We start from the raw sequence: 17,294 nt of genomic DNA, 5'->3' as shown, positions 1-17,294 counted from the left end.
TAGGTGTATATTTGGGTACTGAATGAAGAACAAGAATATAAGAGAGCATTTGATTTGGGAGCAACTGGAGTGATGACGGACTATCCAACAAAGCTCAAGGAGTTTTTACACAATTATTCAGCATGAAGGGGGGAGGAGGGGGAAATCAAGCAAGACCTTACAAAGTGGACAGAGTGAGCCAAGGATTTCATTCCTTCATCAGATTTTTTTAGCATTATACAGATAAATCACTTGTCCAATGGTGAAAGATGTAATCAGCTGGGTTATATTACCTCATTCTTAAATCATTACATGATGTAGACATTGTATATAGTTTTATTTATTTAAAATTTTAATTGCATAGTTTACATTTGTAAATAGATTGTTTAGCAAGAGTACACTATCCTAATGGTGATGTGTAGAAAGAAGGCGGTGGATAAGGGTACTTGTAAATAATATGCAGTATTTTACCAGTCACAAGTTCCCAGCATTCCAGTCAAATGCTGTTGGGTAGAGATTAATAGCTGGCACTGTGTCATTGTAATTATATCTCATTGATTGAGCTGGCTGTTGATTTCCAGGTAATCTGCATTGAGGAAAAGAAACTAGCACACAGGAAAAGTAAGAAGTTGGATCTGTGGATATCTGGACAGATTACCCTGCAAAGTGTAGTCAGTAAAGGTAGTAACTTACAGTAATGTATTTTGACTACAACTAAATCCTTCAACCAACATAGGTTTACTTAATTCCTTTTATTAATGAGAATGTTGGGGTTAGTCTCCGGCTGTAATTTGGACCTCTTTTTGGTGTAATAATATCAAGTTCAGTCAATAAATCATAGTATTTTTAGAATCTAGCCCTCCTTTCTGGAATTATCATATTATGTTACCTTTTTTTTAAAGTTACTTATTGTTGACAAGGGCTGCAATCTTCTTTTTTGTCTAAATCTGAATTTATAAACCAATTTTACTGCTATAAAATTGAAAAAGGCAGCTGTTTCCAGACTTGTTGTATAAATTACATATATTTGTATATCTTCATTAATTAGTTTAGCTTAAACTTGAAAGGTGCTAAAGATGAAAAATCCACTAAAGGATTCATTTCTCAGCTTTCTTTCAGTATAACTAAAGATAATTTTTTTAAATAATCTTTACCACAATCAGAGCCCTGTAGTTCTGGCTGGAGGTACCATAGGGCTAATCTGGAATGAGTAATAGACCAAGTGTAGCTCACTTGGTAGATAATGCCCACAATGCTGCCTTGGCAATTGGTTAGCCAGTTTTCCAGAAAAGGAGGGTTCCACTTACCACTGATTGAGGAAAACAGAAATCAGTTCTGGGTTTAAAGTAATCTTTACAAAGGGAAAATCAATGTTTTTAGATATTTTTTTTTCTTTTTTTCACTCCTGTAGTTCCAAAAGAGTTTGGAGATATTTTTAAAACTGCTGTTGATGCCTAATGTGAGCCAAGGGCCTCTTGGGGAGGAATGTTGGTAGCAGAGGAATTCTGAGATACTTTAATCTCACTTTCTACACCAATTTTGTTGAATATATCTACATAAAGACTTAGCACAGGAATTAATTGCTTGACTGAGATGTTAACGCACAATCTTCATTGGGTTGATGGATTGGAAATCGTATTTAATGTGAGGAACCAAAGATGAGACGTAAGATTGGTCTGGGGACTTGGGAACAATGAAGAAAACAGCCATTAAAAATAATTTACCAAGAAAGACAAATATACATTAAATGTGTATTATGAACCACCGGGTCAGCACTTGTTGTGTAAAAGTCCTTTAAACAGATTTACTTAATTATCCTGCCTCTTCAAAAACAAAACACCCTCCCCCACCACCTTGCAATACATATCTTGACAATCAGAGTGGCAGTGGTTTGTATTGGCTCTGTCTCATCTTTAAGGGGATTTTTTTTCCTAACCAAAAATAATAGATTCATTATGCATGAAATTTAGACATGCGCACTGATGAAATAATGTTACTAGGAAAAGCCAGGAAATCCAGAGTATCGAGGGAAGGAGGTTGCCCTAGAAATGCACACTCTCTCTTCCCGTTATCACCAGCAGGAGTTGCATGTGTATGTCAAATAAAGAATGGAGCTGATGATTTCTTCTTGTGTGTTTTGGCATTAATACTTTAGCACTGATTGTTTTCATGTCTTTTTGGATAATGTGGTCTGTATGTATGGAATGAGCTGTAAAAGGCTCAGTAACTTAGTCATTAGACATGACTGGAACTAAACTACAATAATATCTGCTCCTGACCTCTTTTGAGGGACTTCAGCTATGAGAATGTGACCTCACTCAATAATAAGACCTAGTCAGATGTAGGAATAATATACTTACAAATATTTTAATTAAAGAATGACTTAAAATAAGAATTTTCTCCCTGCCTCCTTTAAACTTGTAAGGGATATCTTGATTCCCTCCTTAGCCTCCCACCCCACATCTTGTGCCCCAAAGCAGCAGTCTTGCAGCCTGTTAGCTGTTCTAGTGCACAAGCAGGCCTGCTTTCTAAAGTAAAGTGTTAGAATGTTAAGCTTGTCTGGATGGATGAACATTCACAAGTGCATTATAATCACCCCGTGTAACAGCTACTAAATGTCATCTGTATTCTGAGGAATATTTTCCCTGAGTAGATTATATGGAAGAAACCTCTTCTGAAGATGTTTTAAGTGAACCCACATTAGAGATTTGGGCAAATATGTAGCTAGGTTTAAATAGATGTGGATCTAATTTTGTCTTAATACAATCAATCTTATGGCATCTCAGTGAAAGAGAGCAAAATAGAAGTAATGTTCTAACAATGAAAAATATGTATTTTCAGTAACTAGTTACATGCTAAGCTTCTAGAGCTTTGTCGAGACCAGTTAAGCTTCAGCCAGATAATTGCATGTGACCAGTATAGTTATAGCTGTCTTGCTTTTTAGCAGAAATGGAGAGCTGCACAATACTGTTTTGTTACATATGGGAACAACACTCGCCCCCACACATATGAGCAACACTTGCCCTCCTTCTGAGCCTATGCCCCTGCTGCCTACTACAGTTTAATTTCTGGGCAAGCCTGTATTCACAGGAAAGTTGCCACTGTCATTTATTTTGCGAAATCAACCCAGTGTTTGGATCTAGATACAAGATCCTGAATGATTTATTTTTCCTTCTCTGGATGCATTGCTTCCATGTTTACAACATGCATGCTGTATTTAAAAAAAACCAAACCCTCAGTTGTTGGAGAATGACATTTATCACCTACACTTTAAAGCCAAAAGTTGTTTGAAATTGGGGAAAGCTCTAAGCTTTGTAAGTGCAGCATTCATGGCTTTTAGACTTCTCAGCTATTTTCTCATAGCATGAGACTCAAATTTCCACATCTCAAGATGGATGAACAGTTCTGCTTTAATTACTACACTTCTGAATTCAATATAGAATAATAAAGTGAAATGATAGGAAATTGCATTTGGTTAACAAATGAAATTTCCTAAGTTCCATCATTTCAGGGCTTCTTCAGCCCTCTTGTGACAATGGATTTCTTTTCAGGGGCTCAGCACACTCTAAGACCACTGAACTTCCCACATTTAAACACCTGCAATGTTTGTAAATGATTGCAATGTTTGTAAATGGCCTGTGTCTTGATAATCCATAAATCTGTTATTGGTTTTCTGAAATTTATTGGCGCTGAGGATTAGTGGAGGTCAGTTCTGGAAAATATGCGTAATTCGTTCACTTCCACTTACCTCTGCTAAGAGCCAAAGTTTGATTACCCTTAGCACACAGCGGACACCAGAAGGCATTGGCTGAATGATATTTTGAACTGCTGTTGCATAGTACTTGTAAGGCTGTGATATCCTGTTTATGACTATAACAAATCATTTACTGATCTAGCTAACTATACAAGAACACAGAAATGTTTGTTCTATTAAAACATTGTTTTGAATACTCTGGAAATCAGTGTAGAGGTTTAAATGCCAGATTCTTGTACAGAAGAACATCTGGTCAAGCCTTGCACTGTTGTCCAAGAGTATGTGCTGTGTATCAGTCCCTCTGTCAGGGCAGAGGGAGGGGATGTTTTCAGGTACTTGTCATTCTAAACATTTGTTCAGTGCATTCTTTCTTATGATAGAGGTATCTTATGTATGAAGGATGAGGCAAAATACTCCATGCACTTTTAATTTGAAAACATTGTCACATGCCTCTCCTTCTGCTGGTGCAGAACTGTGAAGCAGTGTCTTTAGTTCTTTTTAAAGATAGGTTAAGAATTATGAAATGACACATTAAAACATGTATGCTCAAAAAGATCTAATCTGAATAATCATTCATTCTAATTTCCTTGCTTTTAATAAAGACTGATTTCTGGGATAATGTTACTATACTCTTGAAATGCAATGAACATCAGTGATCTAGTGCTGCTCCTTGTCTGTGGGAGGGTTGTTCAGATTGGGAGATGACTCCTGTTGTGAACTTCGTAGAAATCCTTGGGGAAACTGCATTAGTTCCCTTGTATGGTGGCGATAGGTCTTGGAATAGGTCCAGTAATGCATCGTGTGCTCTTAGTTGAAGGACCTGGGTTTGAACATATTCTCTGAAGTGGCCGCTGCATGCTTGTATTCAGACATATGAAGATGCAGTATAGGAGGTCACTGATGCTAACCAAACTGGGGAAAGTCCGTCTTCAGATATTGAACATGGGTGAGTAGTAATGTTTCACCCACTAAACACGGCCTTATATGCTCATCTCACTGCCTGTGTTTGTTCTCTTGGGACTTACTGTGCTTGACAGTGACTTCAAAACTCTGCTTCAGAATCCAGTTAGTGGTGCTTCATGAATGTTTAAAGAAGGCTCTTCTGCAGAAGAGGCAGCAGATGCTCCTAAAATGACAGACTTGTTTGAATCTTGGTTATTTAAAATTCTTCAGACACACATTGGCGGAAGGAGAGAGATTAATCTACAAATTTTAATAAACTCTTACAATGTTATCACAGGTATTAAACTTAATGTAGATGGGGTTGTGTGATTGTGTTAAGGCAAGAGAGGCCAAGTGTGAAGAGCCCTTGCATCTAACCACTAGTAGCAGACATTCCAAAACTTAGAGTGCAAATGTGGCCCAGTTGGTGTGCCTTTTTCTTTTTTAAATCACCATTATTTTTCCATGATGGAGGAACTGTTTGTGTGACAATTCTCTCTGGTTGTCTTGAATTGTAACATTGGTTAGCACCATCCATCCAAGGTTATTGAGCACCTTAACATACACACTCCCTGGCTTTAGGTTTGAAGAGTAGGGATTTAGAATTATCATAGTCTGCTTCGGTGAAGACTGCTGGCCTAATGCAGGAAGACATTAGATCAGAGCTTGAGTCTTCTTCATAAACTCATTCAGATTTTGTAACCACACAGAACTGGCACATGATTTGCAAACAGAAAAAGTACCGAGGAAACAAACCATGTAATTGGGGAGGTTGAAGGTAGTGAGGGGCGGGGGGGGGGGGAATTTTTACAGAAGGGTGGAATAGCATCCAGTATTAACTGTGGATTAAGCATTTTAATGTTAACCATGGTGGTAGTGCATTTTAAGTGGGCTTAGTAAATGGCTACATCTGTGAACATATTGGACCTGAATCTGAGATGCACTGGGCATATGCAACTCCCATTTAAGTTTGGCTGGTGCTCAGCACTTTCAGCGTAAGACCTATTGTTTGTATAATAGCCCCTTTCTAGCTCTTAGTAAATACATTGTTGTAGAAATTCTGGGTTTTAGTTTTTAAACTACAGTAAGACACCACTTTGCCTCACCATGGCTATAAGAAATATTTGTTGATACCTTTTTTGTATAGAAATGTCATGCTGTGGCTGGTGATTGATCTGGAGCAGTGACTATAGGTTTATCAGAATTAGGCCATAATTAAGGTCACACATTTGTAAAGTGACATGCAGTAACTTTACAGTTAGGCTTTCAAAACAAAGCAACAGGATGATCTCGTGTGTCATGGCTGTTTGAGCATCTGTTCTGACATATATATTAGGCTCATTAAGCTAAACCATAGAATGTAGCAGTTTTGCACATGTGGAGGATTTTGTATGTAAACTTCTGAGGAAAAAATGCAATTTTCCCATTCTCTGTGCACATAAACTACTGTCTCTGAGGATTTGGGTCCAACAGGCTGAAAACTAGAGAGGCTATTTGTAAAAGTGACGTGACTGCCTTTTAAAAAAAATTGGTTTCATTTTAACTTTCTTAATTTAACATTTTCCATTTGACTTGCACTTAAATGAGAAGTTGAAGGTAACTGGATAGTTTGAAACATGATCTTACAATGTAGCTTCTGTAAACTGCTTTTAATGTATCCTCTGCAGAGATACCTTTTTGTAACCTCTTTAGGATACTTGGTCAACTGCAACAGATTTCCCTACAGGTGATGAATACTTCTCACTCTAGTAATAAAGAACTGTTGCAAAATTATGATAAACATATTGATACTTTCAAAGATCTGCTCTTAAAGTATGAACCTACCAAGTAATAAGTTGAAATGATGCTTCTGATTAAAGCTAACCCACTTTCAGGCACAATTTCAATAAAGAGATTCTATACGTTTTCAGCATAGCTCTAAATTTGACCAAAGAAGGTCTTCATTGGAGCATGCCCGTGACCATGCACTTTCTCCCAACTGGGGCAGCAGGTTGGTAGTTCTATAGGCCTCGAGAATTACAATTCCACCTGTTCTGCAGTGTGAAATCCTTCCACTTCAGGTGAAATGTTAAGTTCTAGGACAGTATGGGTGGCTATTTGAGGGATCAAAGCATTCCATCGCTTTTATGTGACAGGATGATGAGAAGGATATTTACCCATTTTGGGGCAGCACTTTATTTCAATTTTATTTCTTGCTAGAAAATCTAACTGAAATTGCTGGGGTAGGAGAGACTGATGCACCACGTATCTGGAGTGGAGGTGGAGTGTATGGGCTTCCTAATGTTGAAACCTTGAGGTTGAATTTACCATTTCAGAAGGGGTGACAAATCCCAGATTTGTAACGTAAACCTGTTCCTGAAAAGGCTAAGGGTATTCTAAGAAGTTTTAAGCTATAGTGCACACTTCCTTGTGTAATGCAATACAACTTGGCCTGCGGCTATTTTTGTGCATTACCACACTATTCCCTTCTGTCAGCACCACTGTTAATTACAACCTATGGTACATAAAAAACATTTCGAAGCCATTTCAGATTAATGGTATTGAGTAATGGAAAATGTTGTTACAAATGTATATTTGTGTACTTAAAGGTAGGATTTACTAAGATAGATATTGTGCTGCAGGGTTGTATCTGTTTATTTTCATGTAATGTCATGAGTTAACTTTTATAAAGTAATGATTGTGGTAGGCCATTTTTAAAGCAGGTTGGTGGTGTTTTTGTTTAAATTCCCATGGAAAAGATGATTGATCAATCTGGCTAGCAGGAAAAGCTGTCTGACACTTTAATTTGATAAAGTATAATTTCTTCTAGAAAGCTGGTTTTGAGGAATAGCCAGGTCAATAGAAAGCTAAGCCATTTACTGCTGTTCACTTATATATTGAAATTTAAGAAGCTATAGTTTCAATGGTCCTATATTTAAAATATTTTCTCTGTTTTATTCTCCAGTTGAAGTAGTTCTTAAACTGCCAGGAGAAAGTGTGTCAGATGAAGTCTTACTAAAATATGAATAAACCTTTCAGTTTTATACTGAGTTGTGATGCTTTCCATTCCCAAGAACACCCACTTACCGCTTTGGGATAGAAATATCTTAATAAAGCTAATATAACTTCTAAAGTATGGCTTTCTTTGCCTCTGTATCAGTGAAATGTTCAGGGACACCAGACACAGTGGCACTGGAGATATCTGTTGTAAATAATTTGCAATAGGTTAATGTTCAAGGCTACTACAGATAAGTTGAAGCAATAAAATGGTTGTATGTAGCATTTGGTAATGAGCAACTTAAATAATTTGGTTACTTTTTACTCTATTATTTTACAACACCCAAGGGTGTGCTGGACATGTGACAATAGAAAGGAAACTGATTCTTGACCTGAAGAACTTGTAGGTTACTTTTGGACAAAATACAATAAAAGGGTGTTTAAAATAAAAAGGTATAGAGGAGTTGAGGGAGGAAGGACAGAGCTGCATCCGTAATATTATGTTGAACAAAGTCTAGTGCTGTAGTTGGAAAAGTGACCATATAACAATGGCACCTTCTTAGGGTATGTCTGCACTTTGAGTGGGACATGTAATTCCCAGCTTGAGGAAACATACTTGTGCTAGCTCTGATCAAGTTAGCACGCTAAAAATAGTGTAGCCACAAGGGCATGAGCAACAGGAGGGGCTAGCTGCCCCAAGTATGTACTCATCCAAGACACTAGGCACATACTTGGTTGTGTTAGGCAGTGTTACTCTATTGATTTTGCCCACTAAGCTCTTGTATATGTAACAAAATTGTACCAGTGTAATTTAAATTATTTTAGAAACCAATTTAGTTAAAACAGTCCAACCCCGGGTCTACTCAAGCTAAACAGATATGACACTCTTCCACTGAAATAAGCGTGTCAGCACAAAGGGATTGCACTAATTGAACTACATTGGTTTCTAAAAAGATGTAGTTAAATTGGACAATAGTCTCATGTAGACAAGGAAGCCTCATAACCCTCCTTTGAGAGAGGAGTTCTCTTTTTGCAGATAGGAAAACTGAGACAAGAAAGGTTAAGCCTAAAACCGCAGAGCAAACTGGTATCTGAGTCAGAATTAATCCTTGGGGGTTTCTGGCTTCCAGACCAGTGCTCAGTCCACTGTACCACATTGTTTTGAGACATGGTTCTCTATATAGTTGTGGAAAAGTGAACTGGTTTGTATTCTACAGAATGGAAAAGGTAGCGGGACAAAGTCTTCGAACAGCCTACCCTCCCAAAAAAGTCAATACTCTCTGTTCTGTACTTGAAAAAATCAACCTGTTTACAAAGCTTCAATGAAACTCAAACTCTTTCACTGATCTTTGAGGAACTGGTTCTCAGAACCAGTTTAGGGCATCTGCACACTCAAGTGCTGATATGGTGAATGGGATACAAGACTCTCCATCTTATCCTCCCCAGCAGGGTTCAAACATGGTTCTGTGATATGACTGTAGCCTGCTTTAAAAGCTGTAAACAGTACTATTGTGTACGCTTGGATTCTTTAAAAAAGGAGTTAACTTTATATTAAAAACAAATATGGATATGGAATAAGATGTTGCATTCTACTAACATCTCAAGGGCCACAGAACTCTAGGTAAGTAGAGAATGAATTTGTGTACATAGGCCACATTTTAATGTTAACTATAGGGTACAAAATGTTTGATATTGTTAATACAACTTACTAAGATGAGGGAAAGGGGAAGGAGAATATAGCCCCTTAATTGGCCAGCAGTGTTCAAATAAAAAAACAACTGATAGATGAAAAAATCTCTCATCTTTTTTAAATGTGGGAAGAGAGAGACTAACATTCAAGGAGGGATAGTTAGCTATCCTAGGGGCCCCTCATAATAAAGTAGGAAATTGCCTACCAACCTAAGATGTGACATTGACATCTGACAAAAGGTGGTTGATGCATGAGCATAGATGAGGCTCGATGAATAGACACCTCTAATATAACGGGCCTACACTATAGAGAGCTTTAAGAACCAGCAAATGGCAGTGTAACATCAACCCACCACTGTATTGACAGAAAAGAGCAAATGGCAGGTACATAATCTCAGTTGCTCAAATACACTAGCAAATATACTGCATTCCAAACAAGTTATGAGTGATTGAGAAATCCTATAAAGAGGGAATTTCAATGGCCAGCTTTGTGGTCCCAAGAGGATGTTTTACCGCTACAAGGTCCCGAAAGAATCACTAAAGGAGCAATTTGTGTGAATTGTGCACCTGAAAAAATATATGAACAACCTGCAACACATAGAGACTTTTTACCTCTAGTGCAATTGAAGCTCTACAGTGATAAGCAGTCTTTTTTTTTTTAAACTAGAAACTCCACACTGGGTGGACTTCAGCCACTACATGCATTAATGGGTGGGACTGAGACAGTCTGTAAGTAACTAAGTCATATTCCATTGACTTGACACACATACAGTCCCTTCTTTAAGAGGATGTACATCTTACCTGTAGTCATGTAGGCTCAATATTTGTGTTACTTTTCTGTACATCCAATGGCAGCAAACTGCAAACGGAAAATGTGTGCAATACAGCCTGCATTAACTGTTGCCCTGTCTGACTATTTTACGGATGGAGAAAGTGAGTGCTTTGCCCAGGGTGTTAATGAGTCAGTAGCACAGCTGAACTTTAATATACATTTCCTGAGTATTTTATAGTAAAATTATAGTAAAATTACAATCCCAAATCACTGAGTAACACATGTAATATTTAGGATTTTGGACCATTACTCTAGCGTTTTTAAGGTAAAAGCCAGGAGTCCTGAATGCCAGCTCTAACCATTGGACCCAGCATCCTAGTTGATCCTGTAAGAAGACTGTGTTCTATCAGAGACATCTTAAGTTAATTTAAATACATTCATCTCCAATATGCAAACACCCCAGTAATTTATTTTACATTTAAAAAATCTGGTACACTTGTGCATTTGATTGGCTGTATGTGAATAATTTTTCTGAACTGCTTTAGGGCTGATCTACAAACAGTTTTTTTTGCACCACTATAGATTTTGTTTCACTGATGCAACCAAAATAGATCTAGCTACATGGGTGATCATCCCTAACGTAATTGCACTTAAACTATTTAAACTTAATTTGGTAACTTAATGAGTTAAACTACATCAGTGTAAACTCTTTTTTTAAAACCTGTCTAAGTACATCTACATTAAGGTGTAACTAAACTATCTTTAACTAGATTTAAGTGAAAGAGGCAAGTTTTCTAATTTAGATAAGCCTTACTTTCGGATATTGGTGGTTATCGGTTTGTAGCCTAGAACTACCTGGGCATCACCAGCCTGTACTATCTGCTAATAAGAGGGAAAACATGTTGTCCTAATCAAACAGCTGCAGACTTCCCTGGCTTTATTCTCATTTTATTAAGATAAAGAAACCTGAGATCCATTGAAGGAATGGATGACTTTTAGACTACAACATGTTCTGTCAAGAAATATATGAATGGCATTTTGATTAGATATAGCTCAATAATGCATGTTTTGGCTGTCACTGCATTATACCAGAAATACGTTCTGCTAGCAGTCTGCCCCCAAGTGGAGCCTGGGTTTTTATCTACTTGTCCTTGCCCAACTTGCCACAAGAGGTCACCAGAACCCTTTTACTGTTTTCGTGCTATCTTTTAAGTATAGCTCCAGGCTTCCCCAGCATGTGAGCTGATTCTGGGGAGATGATGCAGAAACTGCAATGCAGGGATAGAAGATGTTCCTCCAAGTCTCAGATCCTGAGCTTTATGCTTTGCCAACTTTCCATGGCCACTTAAGCTGGACGGTGGTTTTAATGTGATTGACCACAGTTGTTCTAGTTCTTAATTGTAAAAGGCAGAATACTGCTACACAAAATAAGAAGTAAAACGCTTAAAGGGGAAACCATGGAGGTTCTTAGTATCAAACAATCAGATAACTTCCCATTCTTCTAAAAGTTTTAAATTATGTTGTGGAACCAAAAATGGTGATGCTATGACTGGGAAGGAGGAGGGGAGGGGGACTTACAATCATTATTATTAACTATAAAGCACCTTTCATTTGATTATCTTAATGTGATTTAAAAAAGGTTGTGCCTTTCAGTGCCTCTGAGAAAGATGGTATCATCCACACTTTTTACAGATGAGGAAACTGAAGCAAAGGTCAGTTAAATGACTTGTCTCCATTGTCACATTACAAACCAGTTACAAATACAATCCAGGAGTCCTGAGAAACTAGGATGTTAAGCAGTTCTCTAGGCAAAGTTCTGCTTTTAATTCTAATGCATCATTAAGAAATTCAGAAACAATAAGGTTTCCCACAATAGTTTCCTTTTCCCTTCTGTCTCTGCAGCAACAGTGAAGTGGGAAAGATTATCCTCAGAATCTCCTTTGCTGACATCAGTAAGTGATGTTTTGTCAACAAGGAAAGCTTTTCAGTCTACATTGAAATTGACATTAGGCACTGGCTATATCAATTTCAGATCCACTCAGAACAGAGAGGAAAAGAAAACTGTTGTTTGCCACATTTTCAGGCTCCTAAGAGAGAATCCCCAAATAATGGGCCATTAAGTATTGTTAGGCTGTCTCAAACTGAAAGAGACACTGTCAGGTAGGTCAGACCCAAAATTCTGGTTTTCTTTAAAGAAAATAAATTTCCCACAACCTATCAGTGGGAATGTATTCATGAAATTTAAAAATAATCAGTAAAAATGTTGTTTTGCCTGGTTTGCAACCCAAGCTTTGTAGCACAGACCCAGAATTGAAAGTGACTAAAACAAAATGAACCTGACTGGTCAATTTTCATTGTCCAAGATGGGTGAAATTCCAAAAGTAGAACAGCATTAATGATAAAAATTAAATGACATTTTACAAATTTTTCAGTTTAAATAATCACAGCTGGTGGCAGGTCACCCAGAGAAGCAATTTTGTGTTTTGAATATATGGGGACCAGCTCTTCCTTTACTTTAAACTCTGTGCATTAAACCCATTGATTTTAATGGCACTGTTCTGGATTCACACCAGTGTAATTCATATTAACCACTGTTCCAGCCCCACCTTTGTTACAACACTGAGCTTCTCAAGATACACCTTTCTTATTCTTTTTGCCCTACTGACAAACATATTTTCTGAGGCACAGACTCCATCAATTCTGGAGTGCCACTTGCTGACACCTTAAATTAAAAAAAAATCTAATATGAGGGCCTCGGTTACAAACCAGCCTCTTTTTAATGATGTGTCAATTTAAATTCTCTTTGGCAATTTCAACTCTGAATGTTTTGTAGCATTGGTGATTTAAAATTCAGACAGATGCTCTTACTACTTCCTGCACATTAGCACTGGCTAGCTCTGTTGTCACTTGTGGTGCACTTAACACTAATCTGTTTACAGTAAAGTGCACTGAAAGTCAGATATTTTGTGTTTTTGTCTCTTGCTGCTGAATTTTAAGATGTCAAAAGTTACTACTACTTTTTTTTGTTAAAGTCAGCTTTTCCCTAAGGAGAGTCACACTCATGACAGACCAGGCACAGGCCTGCCTTAGAACCTAACATGACTGTCTCTTTTTATCTGCAATATGTGGTTTTATTGCAAGTGTGTCAGAATAAGTCACTGCTATCAAGTATAAGATTTGCATCTTGTTATTAATTTATTTGTTTAACAAACAGGATATTTAAATCATACTTTGTAGCAATAGCCACAACCTAGAGAAATGCCTTCTTGAGAAATTCGTGTTACAGAATCCCTCTGTTAGCTAGCACAATAACCCTCTTTCACAGTGGTGTTGGGGGGGTGTGTTAATATTTCACTGTTGTGAAATGTGACTGTCTGAGAACAACCCAAGGTAACTTTAATAACTCTAACCAAGAGGAGTACAGTATGCAAACTAACTTAGTTACTTCCTTTATAGTTTCTGTTATTTAACCTGTATTATCCTCTGTGGAGCTAATGCATGGAATAAAGGATCATATATGTCAAGGCTAATATCAGATGGTTGTTTCAATGCTACTGGGAGTCCAACCCATGGAATCACCTGAAATATTTTTATGAACTGTCTAAGACAATAGTACAGAATATATCTGTAAAGTGATAAGCACTAAATTAAACCTAAATAAAAATACATTCCAATTTAATACATCTACTTTGTAACTTGATCCATTTGCTGTATAAGAAAAGGGCTCATACTACACTGTCAGTGTTGTATCCAGTGCTGTATCTTCTTCTGTCGGCATTCCAAAAGTGTCCTATCCATAAGCTTTCTTTAACGGAAGTTACATGAAAAATATGTGGTGCAGGAAGCATTATTCTGATGACACAACTTGTTTTTAAGTTATAGATAGGTCCTACCTTTCTAACTCATAACAATGCTTTGCATGGATTTTATTTAATTTTTGCCCTGGCACTTTTTTCTGGTTTAGACACTCGTGGATTTCTATAAAAAAAACAAACAGACCTCTCCCCCAGGGACATGCCATCTTGTGCTGTGATCTTGCAAGATCTCAAGCAAAGCCAGATTGGGCCTGGTCAGTACTTGGGAGCAAGATTGCCAAGGAACACCTTCAGGAAATGATTGGTGGTAAGTAGGAGCAATGTGCTACTGGAGATTGTCTTTCAGATTAAATGTAAACCCAAAATCCTGACTGTAGATGGTAATTTACAATCCAATGGCACTTTTCATAGAAGTTGAGTTGTTAACTGGTGTCCTTGACAAACTTCACCTTAGATAAATATATTGTCTACTCAAATTCCCTCTGTAATTTTAAATGTCCCTTTCACTTCCTTCCTTAAATTATGTTGTTGTGTTGCTTTGTGTCTATTTAGGCAGCTGCTCCATTTAACCTCAGAGGTGAAGGTTAAAGTTAACTTGCTGTAAAGTACTTCTATAAACGTAAGATCATTATTACTGATGTTGACTAATTGCTTCAGTATTTAAAAACTGAATATTGTATACTAGAAAGAGACTCTTTATAACCATCCATTGTAGTAATTCTTCAGGGTTTGACTGTAAATCCTTTGCAGAGCCCTAGATTTTCAAAAGTGATCAGTGATTTTTGGGTGCCTCAATTTTGGGAGATCCAAATTGAGGGATCTTAAAGGGGCCTGATTTTCAGAAAGTGCTGATTTCCTGCTTTCTGGAAAATCAGAAACCTTTAAGTTGTTTCAAGTTTGGCAGTCAAAAATTGTGGAACACAAAATCCCTATTGAAATCCTGGCCATAATTTTTTTGGGATAGGTTTTTCAAAGGAGCCTGAGAGAGTTAGGTGCCCAAATCCCATTGAAATTCAAGGGAAAACACTGAATGCCACATCCTAGTCAGCACTGGTGTGTATATACTGTGTACCTATGCTGTCTTCATCTGCATATACACAACATATTTAATCCTTTGTCACTGCTACCAGTTATTGTTGTCGCCAAAATATTATGGAGATGATGAACAATAGACAATGTAGTTACTAAGGTACTCTGTAGTGATCAGTCTTACCTGTAATAATACACTAGAAAATTTCACCCCTTAACTTTCCCAACCTTTAGTACTTTCAGAAAATAAATCTCATAAAATCTTTGGTGAGACCAGGCACCCAGGACAAGGGACTTGCTTCTCCAGCTTGGAAAGTAGAGTAAAGATGTTCTAAAAATGCAAGCAAGCTTCACACTGGATATCGAGAGAGATTTTAATAGAAATTCAGGCGTACATGGACTTTTCAATATAAATTAAAAAGATCATACATTTAAAAATTGACTAGCATCATTTTGCTGTGGAACTGCTACCCATGTTTTTCCTATTTAGGTTGAAAAGTTGGAGGAAACTTTCTAACCACAAGGGAGATTAGCTGGTGGAATAGTTTCTCCCAGGGAACTGCTGGATGCCTTATCCCTTGGGTTAGGAGAGTATGACTATGTGGCTAAAATTTAGGTTTGGGAACCTTGCTGCCTGGCTCTGGAATACATTTGCTGTGTGACTTACATTCTCAATGCTTCTATTTCCCCATCTATGTAATGGGGATAATTATGTTTAGCCATCTTTGGAAAGTGCTTAGCATTTATATGGCACTTTTCATCCACAACTGCAAGTTGTTGTTGCTGTTGTATTACTGGTAAAGGGTCTTTTGAGACTCTCTGAGGGAAGGTGCAATAGCAGTGCAAAGGATGGTTATTAAAACTAGTTTGAATAAAAACCTGGTACATATGCTTTAGAGAACAGCCTGATGGTGATGCACTGAATCTTCCAGTTTGCAGGGTGGCATAACCCTAGATGAAAGGAGATTGCTCCATACAGCTTGGCATCAATCTACCACCCACTCAAGAATTAGACAATAGTGCCAAATAGACATGGATGATTACACAGTATGAAACTTAGTCCTTAGCAGGTTCTTCATGGCATCTCTACCAGAGCGAGGTCCCTCATGTTCCGTTGTTCTTCTCATGGGCCTGCCTACCTTAACAATGTCCCCAAGGAACTCTGGTGCTGAGCAGGCTGCTCTTCTAAACCTGTTGGCAGATCCTTTCCGGTCCCTAGTCCTATAGCTTCGGTTGGGAGGAAGAGGGGCAGTGCATTATTTCCTTGTCTCAGAGGTGATTACCTCTGCAGTCCCTTGGGTGCTCTGATGCACCGTGCAAGCAGCTGCCCCTTGCAAAATGCTGCTGCTGCTGCTCCTGCAGCCCTATAGCTTTAAGAGAAAACGCAGCTGTTTGTTATCCTCCCTCCCAGATCCCATGCTGGCAGGGCCAGCGTCTTTCCCATTGGCTGTCTGCTCTCCAGCTGTTGTCTGCTCCCTGCAACCTACTACTCCAGGACGGTGCGGGGGCGGGGAGATGGGCCTGGCCCTGCTGCTTGATTGGGCTCCCGAAAAAGGGTTGGGCTTGGCCCCAACCAACCGTCTGGATGTTGCTATGGGCTCGCTGGTGAGCATAGGCGCAGACCGATAGCAGTCAGAGCTAGCAGGCTCGATTGCGCAGCTATAAGGGGGCGGGAGCTGCCGAGCTGCCTGGAGAGGAGGCTCCTGGTCCGCTCCAGCCGCCCCGCTCCGTCTGCACTGGGGACGCTCGGAGGGCTGCTGCGGTGGGGCTGGTAAGTGTCTGGGGGCGCTGGGGGGAGCGCAGCAGGGTTCTGCGTCAGAGACAGGGGGGAGTAGGAAGGCTGCGGGAGGGGGCGGAAGCGGCGCAGGGGCACTGGGCTCTGAAAATCTGTCACCCAACCACAGAAACCTGCGCAACACAAATACGGGCTCCCCGGACGGTGTGTAGGGGGGGGGGATGCCGGGGCAAGGGGCGCCCTCTGCCCAAGGCCAGGTCTGTGCCCAGAGGCCGAGGCAGCTTAGCCGCGGGGAGGGAGGGTTGTGACAAACCCGGCTGCTGCGACTGGAGAATTGTAGCATTGGGTCCTCTCCCTTCGCTTTAATCAGATGCTCTTTGTCCCCTGGAATGAGGGGCTCCAGGTAAAAGCATCTCTGTAGGAGCGTCTGGCGCTGATTTTGGGGGGAGGGAGGCGGTAAAGGAGGGAGACGTCTTGCATCCGTTCCGAATTCACCCCCTCTTTGTAATTCGGAGGCGAGGTAGCCCTCTCCATCCTTCTTTCTCAAGGGATCCCAGATTTGGAAACTGCACCTTCTCCATGCTGAGCCACCCTCTCACAAGT

At 39.1% G+C, this 17,294-nt stretch overlaps 1 protein-coding gene across 8 annotated transcripts in view; it reads left to right on the top strand.

The window, feature by feature from the left end:
- Positions 1–17,294, top strand: part of GDPD1 (glycerophosphodiester phosphodiesterase domain containing 1) — a 61,613-nt gene that overhangs the window by 26,420 nt on the left and 17,899 nt on the right. For 4 of the 8 annotated variants that reach the window (XM_044993798.1, XM_044993800.1, XM_044993793.1 and 1 more), the window contains exons 10-11: positions 561–660; positions 1,391–2,103. In XM_044993798.1, the coding sequence (XP_044849733.1) occupies positions 561–660; positions 1,391–1,437 (147 nt within the window). In that variant the 3' untranslated portion in view covers positions 1,438–2,103. Of the gene's footprint in view, positions 1–3; positions 2,104–17,294 lie in introns of those variants that run through there. The other 4 variants (XM_044993794.1, XM_044993797.1, XM_044993796.1 and 1 more) reach the window with 3 other exon arrangements.

Source organism: Mauremys mutica, chromosome 19, assembly GCF_020497125.1.
Source record: "Mauremys mutica isolate MM-2020 ecotype Southern chromosome 19, ASM2049712v1, whole genome shotgun sequence".
In the NCBI taxonomy this organism is placed as follows: Eukaryota; Metazoa; Chordata; order Testudines; family Geoemydidae; genus Mauremys; species Mauremys mutica.
This window is presented reverse-complemented; position numbering and strand designations above follow the sequence as displayed.